General features: G+C 43.9%; 1 protein-coding gene across 2 annotated transcripts; it reads left to right on the forward strand.

Annotated features, from left to right (window-relative positions):
* Positions 1–249: 249 nt before the first annotated feature.
* On the forward strand, positions 250–9,837 carry LOC101559124 (sodium-dependent glucose transporter 1-like). Of its 2 annotated transcripts, none has more exons than XM_055137139.1 (4): positions 250–328; positions 3,263–3,431; positions 5,625–5,741; positions 7,386–9,837. In XM_055137139.1, the coding sequence occupies exons 1-4, from the start codon at positions 323–325 to the stop codon at positions 8,498–8,500; spliced, it is 1,407 nt and encodes a 468-aa protein (XP_054993114.1). In that variant the 5' UTR covers positions 250–322; the 3' UTR covers positions 8,501–9,837. The 2 variants fall into 2 exon arrangements, with proteins under 2 accessions (XP_054993114.1, XP_054993113.1); XM_055137138.1 differs by having other exon boundaries at positions 259–630.
* The last annotated feature ends 7,645 nt before the right edge of the window (positions 9,838–17,482 follow it).

Below are 17,482 nucleotides of genomic sequence, written 5' to 3' on the forward strand. Positions count from 1 at the left end.
AAATGGGTGCACCTTCAGTAGATTGTCCTGCCCTTCCTTCTGGATCCTCATAGTCCAGGCTGCAGCTTCAGTCTGCTCCGCTATAGGGCGCCTAGCCCGCCGGCATCTTCTGCGAAAGGTGCCCTCGAGCGAAAGCGGGTGTCCGCGATTCAGGGCCACGCCGTCCACTTCCGGTGTGAGGCTGGGTCGGCGTTGCTGGAGGCCACACTTCCGCCTTCCCGCCCGCGCAGGCGCAGTGCGTGCCGGAGAGGGCGCGCGCCCACAACCTGCCGGCCCGGCGTGGCGGCCCCGGAGTGCCCCCTCTCGGCTGTCGGGACCCGAGATGGAGGTGGGGTCAGCCGGGCCCAGAGGGGGCGGGGCCGGGTCTGGACTGCCGGGCACTCAGGCTCCGAGGAGAGAAGCCGCGGCAGCCACTGCAGACGCGTCTCCCGAGCCGCCAAGCTGGAGCTGGAACTGGAAGCCAGTGGGGGCGAGGCCCCGGCTGCCGAGCGGCGGCTCCTGCACGGCCCGGGCCCCGCGGAGATGGAGCCGGAGCCGGCGGTGGTGGAGGCGTCCCGGCGCAGCGAGCCGAGCGGGGGCCGGCTGCGCTGGTTCGTCACGGTGGTCCTGTGCGCCGCCTTCCTGGGGCTGGTGAGAGCCGGGGGCTGGACCCCTCCCGCGTCCCGCGTCCCGCGCCCGAGGACGCCTCGCAGATCGAATCTCGCCGCCACCGTTTTGAAGCGTGTCACCTTGATCGCAGCTCCTCATGTGTCCCCCGCCAGCAAGTGGGCACGAATCTGCTCCTGAAGAGCAAGTTGAATGAATATGTTTTCTAACTCCAGCGAACTTTTCCGTGGGGGGTGCGGGTGGGGGCCCGGGGTGGGAGATGGAGATGCAGATGCAGGAGGGTTGCCCAGCTCCGGAGCGGCAAGTGCTCTCCGTCCCCCACAGCGCCTCCCCCGGTTTACAAACAGTTGAGGGAGTCACTTGAGGACGGGGATGGCGCTAAGAAAGGCGATTCCCGTCCTGTGTGAATATCGTTGCGTGTGTTTACAATAACTTGGAGCGTGCGTTCAGCTACATTATCATTATAGGGATCAGTAACCCAAATGCAATTGTTGATGGAAATGGGAGCGTGTGGGTACAAAACAGCTTTTCGAGGTTTCCCCTTGCCCCACAAATTTAGCCAACACGTTATTTTTTCTAATGGGGAAATATACCTGGAGATGGAAAGTGTCTTTTCTGGATCCCGTTGGGCAGAGTGATAGAAGTAATGCGTCTTACTCTGTCCAGACCCAGTGTCCGCTTCAGATCATTAAGTGTAGCTCTTGGAGCCCTCCATAAGGCTACAGGCGCATTGTGCCCAACCCTTTGGCTAGCCTACCCTTCGCCTTTCTTTGGAATCCTCTTCCCTCCTGTCTTGTCAGGTTTTGCACAGGTGTGTGCGGGTGTTTTGAATCCCGGCAGGGAAGTCTTACTTAGCATCTTTTAACTCTTGTTACTTAGCGTTTTTCTCTGAATCACCATCAGCCCTGCTTAGTACAACTGAAAATGTGCCCCCCTGGTGTGGGTGGGGGCAGATAAAGAGCAAAAAAAAAATTTTGCAGGAACTTGGTGGACTCTCACTTGTGACAGAACCGGTTCTAAGTTCTTCCTAGAACTAGTTTGATCAGAGCCTGGGGTTCAGCCTTCCCCTCTGCCCCAACACTTGGGAGCTGGCACACTCCAGGGTTCAGAGCTGAGCACAATGGGAATGTGTTCTTGAAAGTAGATTGATTAGATGCACATTTTTAGTGTCTTCAGAAGTCTTCTGTAAACTATCTATAGTCCTTAATTTCTGCTTACACTAAATTGTCTTTGAGTAAAATTTTATTGTCATTATGTATGTGTGTACGTATATACATATATGTATGTATGTGTTTGTGTGTGTGTGTGTGTGTTTTCTGTGAAAGCCTTACAGCATATTCCTGATAGTTAGGATTTTAGTTAAAGATATAAGTAGATTTAGAAACTTTACAAATTGTAACTTTCATGCATGTTTGTGTGTAATTCAAAGGAAGAGCCACATATGCATTGAAAAATACTGCTGTTTCAATAGTATCAAAAATGGGGAATACTTTGATGATTTCATAATTAAAATTTTGAGCTGAGCATTCTTATAATGTTACACCTTCCTATTAACAGTTTTATAGTATCGTTCAGAAGAGAATAGAATTGCAGAAAAAGTGAAAAATAATGAATATTTAGATTTTGGGTTTTTTTTTTTTTTTTTGGCAATTCCCTTAGTGCTCAGGGGCTAACCCAGGTCTTCCACAGGTGAGTGAGTTTTCTCTCTGGTCTGAAATATTTTAAATTTAGGGTTGTGAAAAAACAAAGGGAACAGTGAGATTTGACATAAAACAGAAGTCTAGTGCCTAGGCAGAAGAGCACAAAGGTGTAAAGCAATGCCTTGATTTTTTTGATGGGGAGAGGAAGTTTTCAGTGGCTATACCTGACTGTGTTTAGGGCTTACTCCCAACGCTGTGCTCAGGGACTCACTATTGGTGGTGATTGGGGGACCATCTGGGGTGCTGGGTATTCAACCCAGGTCAGCAGTGTGTAGGGCAAGCACATTACCCACCGTACTATCTTTCCAGCACATCTCAAGCCTGTTTTTCATTTATAGTACCACATGAACATCTCCCCATCACAGCACTGCCTTGTGTAAGTCCTGGGGCTTCCCATGTCTTGGTGAGTGTCCCTGGCATCTGAGGGCACTGTTGGCTAGAGCATTAAGAACTATGGCTTGAGTGGTGCCAGCCTACCCACCCTCCCTTGAAACCCCTATTTAAAAAAACAAAGATATGCATTAGGGCTAGAGCAATAGTACAGCAGCAGTAGGATGCTTGTCTTGTACATGGCAGAGCTAGTTTCAGTCCCTAGTATCCCATATGGTCCTCCGAGCACTGCCAGGAGTACTGCCAGGTGGGGACCACAAAGAAGAAAAAAGAAAAAAATTGCTGAAAATAGGTGTATATCACTGTAGTAGTGCTGCTGTTACCATAAACAAATACTGCAGGGGTACTCCAAGTTTCTACAATCAGTTGAAATTCTCTCCCCACTTTTTTTTGGAGGGGAAGCTGTCCTGTTGGGGATGAAACATAGTGCTCCTATGTGGGCCTTAGCCACTTTATTGATGAGCCACATTCCTGGCCTCACATTTTATATTTAAAAATAAGCTCACCCATGGATATAAATAAATACTATGTTTCCATTGTACAATAATTATTGTTTTGCTTTTTAGGGAATGAGTGTTGCTATACTGGGACCCACATTCCAAGATCTGGCAAAAAATGTGAACCGCAACATCAGCAGTCTTTCTCTGATTTTCGTGGGCCGTGCCTCTGGATTTTTAGGTGGCTCTGTGATCGGAGGAGTTCTTCTTGATGCTCTGAATCACTTTATGCTTTTGGGTGAGTAAACACTGACATGGGCTGCTTTATTCCTGTCTCTATGGAGGAAGAATAGAGTCTCTAGCCCATGCACCTGGCTGTCTTCCCCGGGGCCCCTCGGAGGTGGTGGGCTCCAGCTTCCCTGCCTGCCCTGAGCAGAGCTCCCTAGGCCAACGACCTCCAGAGCCTAGCCACAGCCTTGGCCCCTCTCCACATGTTCGGACGAGCCTACCGGCAGAGGAACCCAGGTGGGTGGGACCCGGGGCTGAGACCTCCAAGCCTGCTCGGATCAGGACTGGGCCTCTTCTGCCCAGATTTCCCATTTTCCAGAAGCTAGGCGGTCACACCCAGGGACTACCCCTGGTGCCATGTAATCCCTCCAATGGCCAACATCCAGAGACTACAAAACCAAGCTCCTGAAAGACATAGCCTACGTCTCCCTCTGGGAGAACCTGGCAAGCTACCAAGAGTTTCCTGCCCACATGGGAGAGCCTCGCAAACTCCCCGTGGTGTATTCATATGCCAAAACCAGTAACAATGATGGGTCTCATTCCCCTGACCCTGAAAGACCCTCCAATGCGGCATCATTGGGAAGGACGAGTAAAGAGAGGCTTCTAAAATCTCAGGGCTTGGACGAATGGAGACGTTACTGAGAGTGCTTGAGAAATTCGACAATCAACGGGATGATGATGATGCTGCTGCTGGAGGAAACATGCCAGCTGCTGGTTTATTGTCCGTGTGTCCCTGTAGAGGAAGCATTCCAGCTGGTGGTTTAGGTGTCCTCAGCAGAAGTCAGGCTGCCCTAATACCTGCCTCAGCTTGGCAGGGAACAGAGATTCTGGACCTGGACACCTTCGGCATTTTGATTGACCCCATAGCGGGTTAGAGGTGCTTACTCTCTGACCATTGCTGCATGCTGAATCATATTTTATTGCTGAGAAGCTCGGCTTGTCAGAACTTAGGGCTGATTTCCAGGGCCCACAATGGGCCAGAATGGGTGCTTTGAACTTGTCTAGGTTAGATGCTGGCTGAAAATGAAGCAGGGAAGGGTGGTGGTTGAAGTGATGGTGTAGGGGAAAAGTTTTCTCCCTGGTGATGACTCTGGTACTCTCTGCTCCATCATTGAAATTTACAGCCAAGTATTCTCTTAAGACATTTTGAAAAAGTTGACATGTTTAGAGAAAATATGGATGACTGTGATAAAATTGCTTTGGAAACAAGAATAACTTAGTATTAATAAAGAAATTTTTAAAAATACTTCCACTCCCAGGGGAAAGGTATTTCTCTCTCTCGCCTCTTCCTTGCCAAGGGTGAAGGGCGTGGTGACCGCCATATTATGACGACCACAGATGGGTTTACAAGCTTGCAATGATCCAATATCTGGAAGAAATCTCCCTGGACTTAGTTGCTAAAATATAGAAATCCAAAATCTCATATCTCTCCACAACAGGTCTGACTCTAGTGGGGTACTCCTAACAATAATAGTGAGGTTTGTGTTGAAATATTGAATGTAACCAAAGTAAATAGAAAGTAAAGTGAAATTTATCAGTTACAAGGCGGGGGTGGGGGGGTGGAGGGTCGGCATGGGAGGTGTACTGTGTTTTTTGTTTTTTTTTGTTTTTGGTGGTGGGATATGGGCACGGGTGAAGGGATGGTTTTTTCAGCATTGTATAACTGAGACTTAAGCCTGAAAGCATTGTAATTTTCCACATGGTGATTCAATAAAATAAAATTCTCAAAAAAAAAATACTTCCACTCCCAAAGTAGATGAAATAATACATTTCCCATATTCTCCTCCTTATCCCAAATCGGTTTTTGCAGTAGATTTCTATAATAATTACACCATTATCACATTTTATTTTTGTTTTTTCTATTTGTGTTCATATCTAAAATGCCTTTTTAGCTTCTTAAGTACAAGAGATTCAAAATAAAAAATTTTGTGCTATTTGGCTATAAGCCTTTGCCTGCTGGTTAGGATTGCATTTTGATTAGTAGTGGTAGATTTGTATTCCTATTAAAATAATTTGTATTTTACAGTTCATAAAGTTTATAAAAGTTTTTCACAGAAATGTGCAATATACAAGCTTGTCTACTCCATGTTATTCAATTTTATTTTGATATTTTGCATTTGGGGAGTTTTCATGTTGTTGACTTGATCCGTGGCTCTCTGCATGAATATTACTCTGTACGGCTAACCATTTCCTTTCTTCTCAGGGGTCTCAATGTTGGCTACCACAGTTGGTCTTTTTCTTGTTCCGTTTTGTAAGACCGCAGTCTTGCTGATCGTTATGATGTCTGTCTTTGGTTTTTCAACTGGCATTCTGGATACAGGTTAGTGAGCCCTCAGCATGAGCAGGGACTTTCTGCTGGATGACAAGGCCAGGTAATATGTTGTCCCCTTCAGTGTCCTCTAAAATGACACTGATCTGCGGGGTTGTTGATGAGGTCACTCAATCTCACCCTGCTTGTGCCACTACTCTTTGCATCATTGTAGGGTGCCAGTTTTTATGCAACCAAATGTGAGGTGAATTTAAAAGTGTTTGTTCTATGGAGATAGTTGATTTATAGAGTCCAAACCAGGCTGGGTCCTCTTTGGGAATTTACATGTAGCTGAATGGCCTTTCATTTGGGGTGAGAACTAGAATCGTTGTGCTTGGGAGAACTGCTGTCATAAACAGGTGAGCCAAGTTAGAAACCCTGTCAGCTGGGAAGCATAGAAGGAAGTAACCAATTAAAATTCCTAGATGTACCCTGAATTTTGAACTAAGAGAAACCTGTGCTGTGTATTTGAAAAGTTCCTGCCCTCCTTGTGTCTGTCCAGGACAGGACATACCCTCTTTGTGTCTGGATTGATTGATTTATTTTGGTTTTAGGGCCATACTCAGCAGTGCCCAGGAGTTACTCCTGACTCTGCACTAAGGAATTACCCGTGGCGGGGCTCAGGGGACCATATGGGATGCCAGGGATCAAACCCAGGTCAGCTGCATTTATAGTAAATGCCCGACCCTCTGTACTGGCATTCCAGCCCTTAATTTTAAACCTACCCTCTAATATGGATATTTATGTACTTCTTAACCATGCTTTCTCCCCTTCCTTCCTGATGTACTATTATTTCTAAGTCAGAAAATACTTTGCCTTTGCCATACATTTTTGGTTATGAAATTACAAGTGGAATTGTATGTTAATTTACAGATATGTTTATAAAGAAAAGGAAAACAAAACCAATACTTGGCTTCATCGTTCCTTTTGTATATAGGTGTATTTTATTTTTATTAACATTTAGTTAATATAGGTACAATTTATTAAAGTTTTAAATTTGGATACACATAGTTACTCTACCTCTTGTAGGTTTATAGATAGTATAAGTACAGATGTTAGAAGGTATCCTTGTTTCTATAGGACACAGCAGAATTCTAAAGTTTTCAAATTCCTGAAAAGTTGTTTTGTTTCTGTTACATGCTTGAATACTTTTTTTTCTTATTTTGGATTTGGGGCCACACCCAGTGGTGCTCAGGGCTTACTTTTGGCTCTGCACTCAGGCATCCTCCTGGCATGACTCAGGGGACCATAGAGAGTGCTGGGGATCAAACCCTGGTTGGCTTCATGTAAAGCAAATTCTCTACCTGCTGTACTATCTCTCCACCCCTATCCTTGGGTATTTTTCCCAAAGGGTTACCAATTGCAAGTTTAGAAATCATTGGTTGTTTTAACACTCTGTAATGACAAGTTATGTCTTTATGACATAGTTATATATTTTTAATGTTATGTAAATAAATACACACATACTTTGTCATCACTAATTCTGGAATTCACTGAATTTCTTACCAGTGTTTGTTAGCTCAGTATATTGTAATCTCTGTCTGTGGAGTCTTCTTAGTGATAGAAACGAAAAGAAATGAACTTATGTTCTGTATGACGTAGTCTCTTAATCACATCACTATGATTAAAAGATTCTTTGCCCCCTTTCATTGGCAGGTGGGAACGTCCTGATCCTGGCTCTTTGGGGGGATAAAGGAGCCCCACACATGCAGGCCTTACACTTCAGTTTTGCCTTTGGCGCCTTTGTGGCTCCATTGCTGGCCAAGTTGGCAGTCGGCACAACTGTGTCTGCTGAAAACCACACGGAAACCGACCTGAACCATTCTGCACTCATCCAGTCCTCTGGAGCTGACCCAGGCGCTCTGCTGGGAGTGCCTGATGATCTGAATTTATTGTGGACCTACGCTATTATCGGTACTTATATTTTTGTAGTTTCTCTCTTTTTTTTTGCCTTGTTTTTCAAGAAAAGCTCAAAGCAGGAAAAAGCTAAAGTGTCTGCCCAGAGATCTCGAAGAGCTAAGTATCACGTAGCTCTTCTTTGTCTCCTGTTCATTTTTTTCTTTTTTTATGTTGGAGCTGAGGTCACATATGGCTCTTATGTTTTCTCCTTTGCCACCACCCATGCTGGCATGACAGAAAGTGAAGCTGCTGGGCTGAACTCCATCTTCTGGGGCACCTTTGCAGCCGTCAGAGGTCTGGCCATCTTTTTCGCTACATGTTTGCAACCTGGAACCATGATTGTGTTGAGCAACATTGGCAATCTGATCTCCTCTTTATTGTTGGTGCTTTTCAGCAAGAACCGGATTTGTCTCTGGGTAGCCACGTCAGTGTATGGGGCCTCGATGGCAACCACATTTCCCAGCGGCGTTTCTTGGATAGAGCAGTACACAACCATCCATGGGAAATCTGCAGCATTTTTTGTAGTTGGTGCTGCCCTAGGCGAAATGGCTATTCCTGTAGTCATTGGAATCCTTCAAGGAGAATACCCAGACTTGCCGGTGGTCTTATACACCTCATTGGCAGCGGCAGTAGCCACTGCAGTTTTATTCCCAGTGATGTACAAATTAGCCACCTTACCTCTTGATCGTGAGCGAAAAGAACGCAGGAAGAGTGAGGACCAGAAAGCTTTACTGTCTAGCTCTGGGCTGAATGACTATGAGGATGGGAATGAAGAAGATGATGGAGAAAAGTGGAATGAAATGGATTTCGAAGTGGTTGAAATGAACAATGGGATGATGAGTTCTGTCATAGACACATCTAAAAGATCCTGATGGCGCTGGCAGCTGACACGTCCAAGCAACACCACTCAGATGCTTTGGTGTTGGGAGTCTGCCCCTTTAGTTAATGTGGGCAGCACCGCTGTTAGCCACTTTGCATGAAACCAGGACAGAAGGGACTTCTACTTAGAGAAGATGGATTATTTAATCTTCTTTGAGTTTTGGGGGGCCTCCTAAAAAGTTCTCAGGGAGCCCAGGGTGTACCCCTGGCTAGGCTCAGAGGACCATATGTACTGGCAGTGACACCTCCGGTCTCTGCCTGTCAGACGTGGCCTTCAGTTGTTGAGCCATCTCTGCAGCCCATTTACTGACTTCTTGGAAATCAGCAGTTCCAAAGAAGCCAAAGCAGAGTGCTCAATTTTAGCATAATAGAGTGATCTAAATTTCTAGGTCAGAATATAGCAACAGTAAAGAGATTTAGGACATTCTGTATATTTACAGATGTCCACCAAGTACCTAAGGTTCTCCTACTATGGTGTCTGAGTAGGTAATATTTTAGATTTATCACTCTCAGGTCATTTAGGAAGGCATTTATATTTGAGGTTAGGTACGATTGGATGATATCATCTAGTATATGAATCAAGCCATAAAGTTTTCATCATCAGTGTTATGGGAAATCATGAAGAATTCACTTCCTGAAAGAGCATCTTTGAAAGTGAAGATTTTTTTTAATTAATTGTCAAATCAGTAGCATTGAACAAAGAATGGTAAAGATTTTCATTTGGGATTCTATGAGGAGTATATAGAGCAAGACCCTCCCTAAAGATGTGTTTTCAAGATTTGATTGTTAGTCACTAGCCTTCTGACTCTGCTCTCAGGCCACTAAATTAGTGGGGGTTTCTTAAAAAAAAAAAAAAATTCATTTCCTGTATGTGTGAGTCTGTCAACGAAAGCAGGAAAATATTCAAAAAGGCTTAGGGGCTGGCATTTTCCTCATGCATTACTGACCTTGTTTCAATCCCTAGCACAGTCCTCTAAGCCCTGTCAAGAGTGGTCCCTGAGCACTGCCAGATATGGCCTAAAAACAAAAGGAAGACAAAATATCCAAAGAAAATCTAAGGTCCATTAATTTAAAAGTTTATGCAAGTTGTCTACTAGAAATCACTATAGGTGCTATATTCAAATGGAATGTGAAAGAAAATTGATGACTGGAAGAATGTATTACAATCATGGTAGCATTTTAGGAGACTCATGTTAATACTTTATTTGAACAATTATCTGAAGAACATTTTAGTACTGTTTTAATTGATCTTGGTATGTACCTTTTTGGTGCTTTCAAAATTTCTGAGATGAGACTATGTTTAAGAATTAAAGATATTTTATCACTTGTATCACTTATCATCTCGTTGCTCATTGATTTGCTCGATCGGGCACCAGTAACGTCTCCATTTGACCCTGTCACATGCTAGTGTAGCCCAATGGCATCTGCTTGCTCCTGGAACACGAAGAGCATCAAACCATTTATTCAGGGTTTGATGCTCTTTGTAGGTGGGTGGCCAGGCATTCTTTGATGTCCTGTGGAATCCAGTTGGTAACAGCTCTAGACCAACAGTCATCTCCAAATTGCATCATGTGTACGGCCCATCTGATTTTCAACGCCTTGGCAAATGAGGCAGTATCCCCGATCCTTGATCATCGACGGAGGTCGGAACTCCGGATTCCTTCTCTCACTTGAGTGAAACATGACACTCCAAGCATAGCTCTTTTGATTTCTCTTTGGGAAACTCAAATAGCGTTCTCATCCTGTTTTTGTAGGGCCCAGGTCTCTGAGACATATGTTAGTGCAGAAAGTTGAAAAGATGTGCCCAGAGCTGGAGGTTCTTCAGCGTTGAACGCCGCTCTCTTCCTCCTGTGCAGTTCTAGTGCCAAGTTGTTTGTTATGTTGAGTTCTTGATCCAGATACACATAACTGCTTCATTCAGAGGTGTTTGTTCCATTGAGAGCAAATGGAACGTCAGGAACTATTTTGTTTCTCATGCACAGTGTCTTCGCAAGATTCAGTTGCAGTCCAACCTTTCCACACTCACCATCAAAGTCAGCCAGCATTCGTGCTGCTTGGCTAATGTTTGGTGTTATTGGAACGATGTCATCAGCGAAGCAGAGGTGGTGTAGTTGCCGAGTCCCATTCCTTCCTATTCTAGTCATTGCATGACGCTCTTGAGGGTGGCAGTGAAGAGTTTCTTTGAAATGGTATCACCCTGCCAAACCCCTTTCTCTATGTAGATGATCACTTCCTTGTAGAATGGTGAGATCCTGGTGGTGAATCCATAATGCAGCTCACAGGGGATTCTGATGTGTTGAGTTGGAACGCCCCTTTTGGCTAGGGCTTTGATGACTGCTTCAGTCTCAAAAGAATCAAAGGCCTTCTTTAAATCAATGAACGTTAGACAGAGCAGCATCTTGAAATCTCGCAGAACCTCAATGATCTTGGTCACTGTGTAGATATGGTTGATCATGCTAAATCCTTTTTGAAACCTGGCGTGCTCGCATGATATTTTATCATTGTGATAAAATTCATTTTATCATTTTATCATTGTGACAAAATTCAATTGACAGGACCTTTTCCCATATTTTTGGGGGTCAATTTGTGATGGGTAACTCAGTGAAATGTGCAGTAATTTATTTATGATGATTTTCTGCTTTTATTGAACACTTTGCTGTTTTTATATACTGATTTTTTCTACTTGTGTTCAGTTTGTGGAGAAGCTCGGTTCTGATGGGGGTTCATCGAGGGCCTGTGACTTGGTCACAGGGTCTGGGGCTGAGCCTCAGTTCCACACTTTCTCCTCATTGAGACCCCTTGGCACTCACTTGGGCCAGGCTGCTGCTTTGACCACAGCGAGGCCAGTGCTTTTCAGTCCAAGGAAGCATCTACCTGCCAAGCCACCTCTTCCTTCCTGGGTCTGACATTCGCAGGAGAGCAAAGAATGAACAGAGTGGCTTGGGCGAGGATCAGGGGTCAGGAAGGGCATCTCGGGTGAATCTGGCAAAAGTGGGTGGTCACCACTGATACGTACCTGTCGGTGACAGGTTAGTTCTCTCCTCTTTACCAGGTTTCCTGCTCATCACTGATATCTACCTCATGCACATTTCTTTTGTTGATGAACTGTGTATAAATTTGCTTCCCTTTTCCCCAAGTGAAATAGAAAACTTTTCTAGACCACTGGCACTTCCCCTTATCCACCTGCCACAGTGTTGCTCATATTACTACTGCTTTATGAGTTTGGAGAAGACTGGTAGAGAAACTAAGAGAAAACTGTATTCTGGGCCAGAAAGACCCAGTGGGCTGAGCCAAGGTACTAACGGGAGTGACTCGAGCACAGAGCCAGTAGTAGCCCCTGAGCACAGCTGAGTATGCCGCCCCCCCACAACAATGAAAATAAAGGAAAACAAAGAGCCTATTTGATCCATTTTTGTAGTGTACTTTGCTCTAGCTGGAAATTAGAGGTAGTCTGCACCATTTACAGCATTTTTCTCCCATTGTTGGCATACAGGAATAGCAACTACGTCACTGGGGTTCTGCCTGTGGGATGGACATTTAAGGGGTAGGAACTGCAGCACAGATAGATGGGGAGTTTCAAGGTGAGGGCAGAACATTTAAAAATTGCCCCCCACCCCGAATGCCACTGAAATGTGAATGGCTGCAGCGAGGTGAGGATTGTTGAAGTTTGATGGTATATTTCTATATTGGAAGTGTGAGACAGTAGAATTCTAAGAATTAACATCAATTCAAACAATCAGTGTCTGCTGATGCTGAAGTGCTCTATTGCCGAGTATCAGATGACACTAAATGTAATTATTAATGTGATACTTCTTTTTAAAAAATTTTCAAGTATGGGGACTTGGGTTCAGTGTCCCTGGGCCTGTTTGGTGCCACAGGGCCACTGTCCTGGGTATGTGGGCTGAGTCTTATCCGGAGCTCCGGGCTCCATTTGGGCTGCTGGCTCAGGGGCTGCAGTGCCTGGCTGTGGTGGGCTGAGGCCAGCCCTGTACTGGCCGCAATCTCAGTGTCTGTCCCTGAGCTCCCATGGTTCCCTCTCACCACAGCGCAGCCTCTTGAGAGTTACAGGAGACATTCCAGACCTTGATCAGGTCTGAGATAAAGGGGGGCCATCAGAAGAGTGTTGGCTCAAGGCAAGTCACAGACCTGTGAAAGTTAAAGGGAGAGGGACCTTTAACTGGGGGGCTTATTAGGGCGTGTCCACTCCACGCTGGTCCTGTGCCCTGACAAACATCCAGGAATATTTTTGAGACCATTTTGTAGTCACTACTGTTACTGATTTTTTTTTTTTTGTGACCATAGCCAGCAGTGCTCAGGGCTTATTCCTGACTCTGCTCAGAGACCACTCCTGGAGGGACTGGGGGAGCATATTGGTTACCCGGAACCAAACCTGAGTCAGCCATATGCAAGGGAAGCATCTTACCTGTTGTACTATTGTTCCCGCCCCAATCACTTATATTTTAAAGAAAAAAACCCAAAACCTCGCTTTTTATTTTTTGTGGTTTGGGGACCACATTCAGCAGTGCTCAGGGCTTACTTCTGGCTCTGTACTCAGGATTGGTGGGGTTGGGGAGATCATATGGGGTTTGGGGATCGAACCTGGGCTACACATGTATTAGGCAAGTGTTTTACCTGCTCTGTATGTCTCTGGTTGAAATAATTTTTTAAAAAATATGTTTCTATTATAAAAGAAATTCAGGTATAAATGAACCAGCAGTATTTTAGTGAAGTCCATAAAAGTGTTAAGGAGTACATTTTTCTCTGTAATCTTAAATTCCTAGCAAGACTCATATTTCTCAACTAATTTCCCCAAGTAAAGGGTAGAAAGGTTTAAAATGTATTTCTTCTGCTGTTACAGTATCAGAAACTACTTGAATTTTGTGTCCAGATATATTTATACCATTTTGGTAGGCTGGTTATTATTATTATTATTATTTTTTATTGTTGAATCACTGTGAGAAAAGTTACAAAGCTTTCAGGTTTAAGTCTCAGTCATACAATGAACAAACACCCATCCCTTCACCAGTGCACATGTTCCACCACCAAGAACCCCAGTATATCCCATATTCCATCCCCCCACCCCCTGCCTGTGTGGCAGATGATTTTCACTTTACTCTCTCTTTTGATTACATTCAGTGTTTCGACAGAAAGTCCACTATTATTATTTGGAATTTCCCCCCAACAATCAGACCTGCCAAAAAGGCATCATTTGATAATTTGTTTTCTATTGCTGATAATGAAGAGCATATGATGTTTTGGATTTCTGGTATTTTAGTAATTAAGTCCAGAGGTATTTCAGCCAGAAGCTGCTTGTTTCCGAAATTGGTTTGTGTGCCTCTGGGATCATGGCCTTTCAGGAGGGGAGGAGCCATTTGTGGGTGGCCGCTTGGGGTCTCATCTGGGGGCGGGGAGCAGTGCCGGTTCCACCCCCTCCCATCCTGAGATTTCCCGTGTACCCTGTCACTTGTACCTCTATCCAATAGGCTCTGAAAGATGGTGGTCGTCATGCTGCCCGCAGAGGGGAAAGACCAAGGGACAAAAGGGCTGTAGCTTAGTTCACAGTGTAGAAGCATTTCTGTTGGTAGGCTGGTTATTAAACTTGAATACACCTTAATAACTAAAAAGAATATGTGGAGATGGTCATTGTAACAACACAAAAAACGAGTCTGAGGGATGGAAAGGGTACAATGAGTAAGGCGTTTGCCTTGTACACAGCTGACCTGGAATTGATCCCTGGCACCCCATATGGTTCCCAAAACTCTGCCAGAAGTGACCCCTGAGAGCAGAGTCAGCTAAGCCTTGACCACTGTTGGTATGCACCCCCCTCCCCCAAAAAATCCAGATTCCATTCGGTGGTACTGAGATAGGAATTTACTCTTTTCTAATAAGCTTTTTTCCCCTTCCTACTCATCAATGTTCAGGGTTTACTCCTGGTTCTGCACTGAGGAATTATTACTGATGGTGCTCAAGGAACCATATGGGATGCCAGGGATCAAACCTGGGTTGGTGGATGCAAGCCAAATGCCCTACCAGACGTACTATCACTCCAGACCTTCCAATAAGTTCTTTTTTTTTGGGGGGGGGGTCTCACCAAGCGATGCACAAGTGTCACTCCTGGCTCATGCACTCAAGAATTACTCCTGGTGGTGCTTGGGGGACCATACGGGATGCTGGGAATTGAACCCGGGCCAATAAGTTCTTTTTTTTTTTTTGAGACTTTATTATCTTTATTATAAGGTTATCCTTGATTATATCTTCAGTCCCTAATTTTGAAGAATTTTTATCTATGTATTTTCAAAGGACAATGGTTTTCTTTTCCTGTGATGACTTCATGTGTTTTAGAATTATGTGGTACTAACCTTGAGTTTCAAAGTGTTCTTTTCTCTTGTATTTTTAAAAGGTATTTGTGAATACTGGTATGCATTCATGCCCAAACTACAGATAAATTCAAAAATGAAGTAAACTGATCCTGGAATTTCATTTTTGGAGAACTTTTGGATACTAATCCAGTGTCTTCACATGTTGTATTCTATTTATTCTTTCCATTCATTGGATTCAGTTTTGGTAGTTTATACATTTCTAGTAAATATATTGTCTATTTCACTTTGGTCAAAATTTGTTAGCATACAGTGTTCATCAATATTTCCTTATAACATACTTTATCCCTTTAAGTTCAGTGGCAATGTTCATTGTTTCTTTTCAAATTTTAGGAACTTGAGTGTTCTATCTTTTTTTTTTTTAACATTTCCATTACTGTTCTGTATTTATTGATCATCATCTATTTGCAAGATGAATCATCTGTCAGTAGCTACATCAATGTTGTCTTATGTATTTTTTAGAATATTTTCAATGAATCACTGTGAGATACAGTTACAGACTTACAAACTTTGTGATTACGTTTTTCAGTCATACAATGATCAAGTACACATCCTCCACCAGTGCCCATTCTCCACCACCAATGTTTGTTCTATCTTTTTTACCTTGAAAAATCTAGCAAAATATCTGTATTAATTTTGTTGATCTGAATTGTATTTGGTCTGCAATTCCCTTTTCAGAGAAATAAAACATTTAGTACTTCACTGTAAATCTATATTATTTAAGTGAACAAACAAAAAACTTTCTCTGTTGTACCTGAGGTTATTACAACCTCGCTGGATCATTCTAGCCACCCATTTACACTAGCATTACCTACTTACGGAAAGTCTAATATACTCAAAGTCCAACATGTTGGTTAACTTAATTTTCTCAATTTTTATTTTCTTTTTGGGTCACACCCGGCGATGCACAGGGGTTACTTCTGGCTCTGCGCTCAGGAATTACTCCTGGCGGTTCACAGGGGACCATATGGGATGCTGGGAATTGAACCCAGGTCAGCCGAGTGCAAGGCAAACACCCTACCCGTTCGGGCCAATAAGTTCTTAAGTGATAATATCAGACAGTGTTTGTAGTGGGGAGTTTGAATCTATAAAAAAAAAATATTTCTAACGGGGTAGCATTTATATTTAAATTATATTTAAATTTTTTTTCTAAAAAAATTTTTAAGTCCATCCTGCACATCAGTCATTTAATAGCACTTAACAACTACTCACTGAGTATTTACCAAGTTCAATCGCCAGGCCCTGGGACTACAACAGAAGACATGGCAGTGAGATCATTAACAACTCTGAGCTCAGGTATTACTTATTTCAAGCAAGACTGGCTATGACACTGAGCAGCCAGTAAAATCACTATTAGAGAGTCCACCAGTTTCAGAAAAAAAAGTTACCCCAGCTCTTGTTTCTTGAGTGTAGGTTTGCTTTGTCTCTGCCCCATTTCAGTACTTTGCAGTCCTTGATTTCCAGTTTTGTGCAAAGGACTTGACAACACACGGAGATGAACGTAGTGAGGACCTGCTTACAGGGAACAGAGAGACAAGCCTGGCCTCAGCACTCTGGGACTCCTCAGTGCACCAAAGGACAGGTTTATGGTTGAGTTGGGGCTGGCGTCACCTCTCTGACCCGCCGGGGGTGACTGAACAGGGTCTTTCTACCCTCTAGGGATGACTCATTTCTGAGTGCAAGGATTCCCTGAGACAGTCAAGTGTAAGAATTCAAGGACTGAAGGGAGATGCTTGGGCTGCCAAAGGCTTTCCGGTTTGGTGGAGTGGGGGTTATGTCTGTGAAAGAACAGGAGCTCTCCCAGATGTTTCTCATGTCTGCATCAAGTTGGAGCAAGTCTTCAGACATGGACATGGCAGAAACCAGGAGCAATATTGCTTGCTTAGGGAACCCAGGTGTAGGGGACTGATCAGGGTTTTACTGGTTTTGAGCTGAGAACTCTGCACTTTTGTCTTTATCTCTGGGTGCATAGTGCGTCCTATGTGTGATATGGGAAGTGCTTCGTCATCTTGAGGAAGGGCAATGTGACATTCTGCTTCTATCCTGGACACTGCAGCTCCAGGAGTGAATAGGGCACACGTGATTGCAGCGTGTCTTCCAGTCCCTTGTCTGAGTGATATAGGTAGCTTTAGCCCTGACTGGTGTTTGAATTTCCTGGTGTGTGTGTGTGAACTCCTGAAGCCTAGCATGTCACTTAATGCAAGTTTAATTGGCTTGATATGGAAGCCGAATTGTGCTTTTTTTTCAGTTGTTAAATAGATTAACCATTTTTCTTTACAAAATGATAATTAGATACCTTGAAATGGTTTCTTCCTTATCTGTTAGAATTTTATCATTTATTTTTATTCAATCACTGAGATATAGTTATAAAGTTGCTCATGACTGAGTTTCAGTCATACAGTGTTCCAGCACTCATCCCTTCATTTATGCATATTTCCTGCCAGTTTTGGTGTTTAAAAAAAAATACCCTTGGAAATTGTCACGTGCACACAAGGGGAGAAGCGCTGCTTTATGCCTGTTGAGAACTCGAGCCTCTTCTCTTACAAGTGGTCCTTAAGGCAAGTTGACAATTTGGTGATGTCCTGCTGCTTTGGGAGA

Source organism: Sorex araneus, chromosome 4 (assembly GCF_027595985.1).
Source record: "Sorex araneus isolate mSorAra2 chromosome 4, mSorAra2.pri, whole genome shotgun sequence".
NCBI classification, from domain to species: Eukaryota; Metazoa; Chordata; class Mammalia; order Eulipotyphla; family Soricidae; genus Sorex; species Sorex araneus.

What these genes read in the sequence shown, in the direction of transcription:
- LOC101559124 (XM_055137138.1), top strand. Translation starts at nt 523, where the DNA reads ATGGAGCCGGAGCCGGCGGTGGTGGAGGCGTCCCGGCGCAGCGAGCCG. An exon ending in GCGCCGCCTTCCTGGGGCTG is followed by an intron (nt 631 to 3,262) that starts GTGAGAGCCGGG and finishes TTTGCTTTTTAG; the next exon opens with GGAATGAGTGTTGCTATACT. An exon ending in AACTGGCATTCTGGATACAG is followed by an intron (nt 5,742 to 7,385) that starts GTTAGTGAGCCC and finishes TTTCATTGGCAG; the next exon opens with GTGGGAACGTCCTGATCCTG.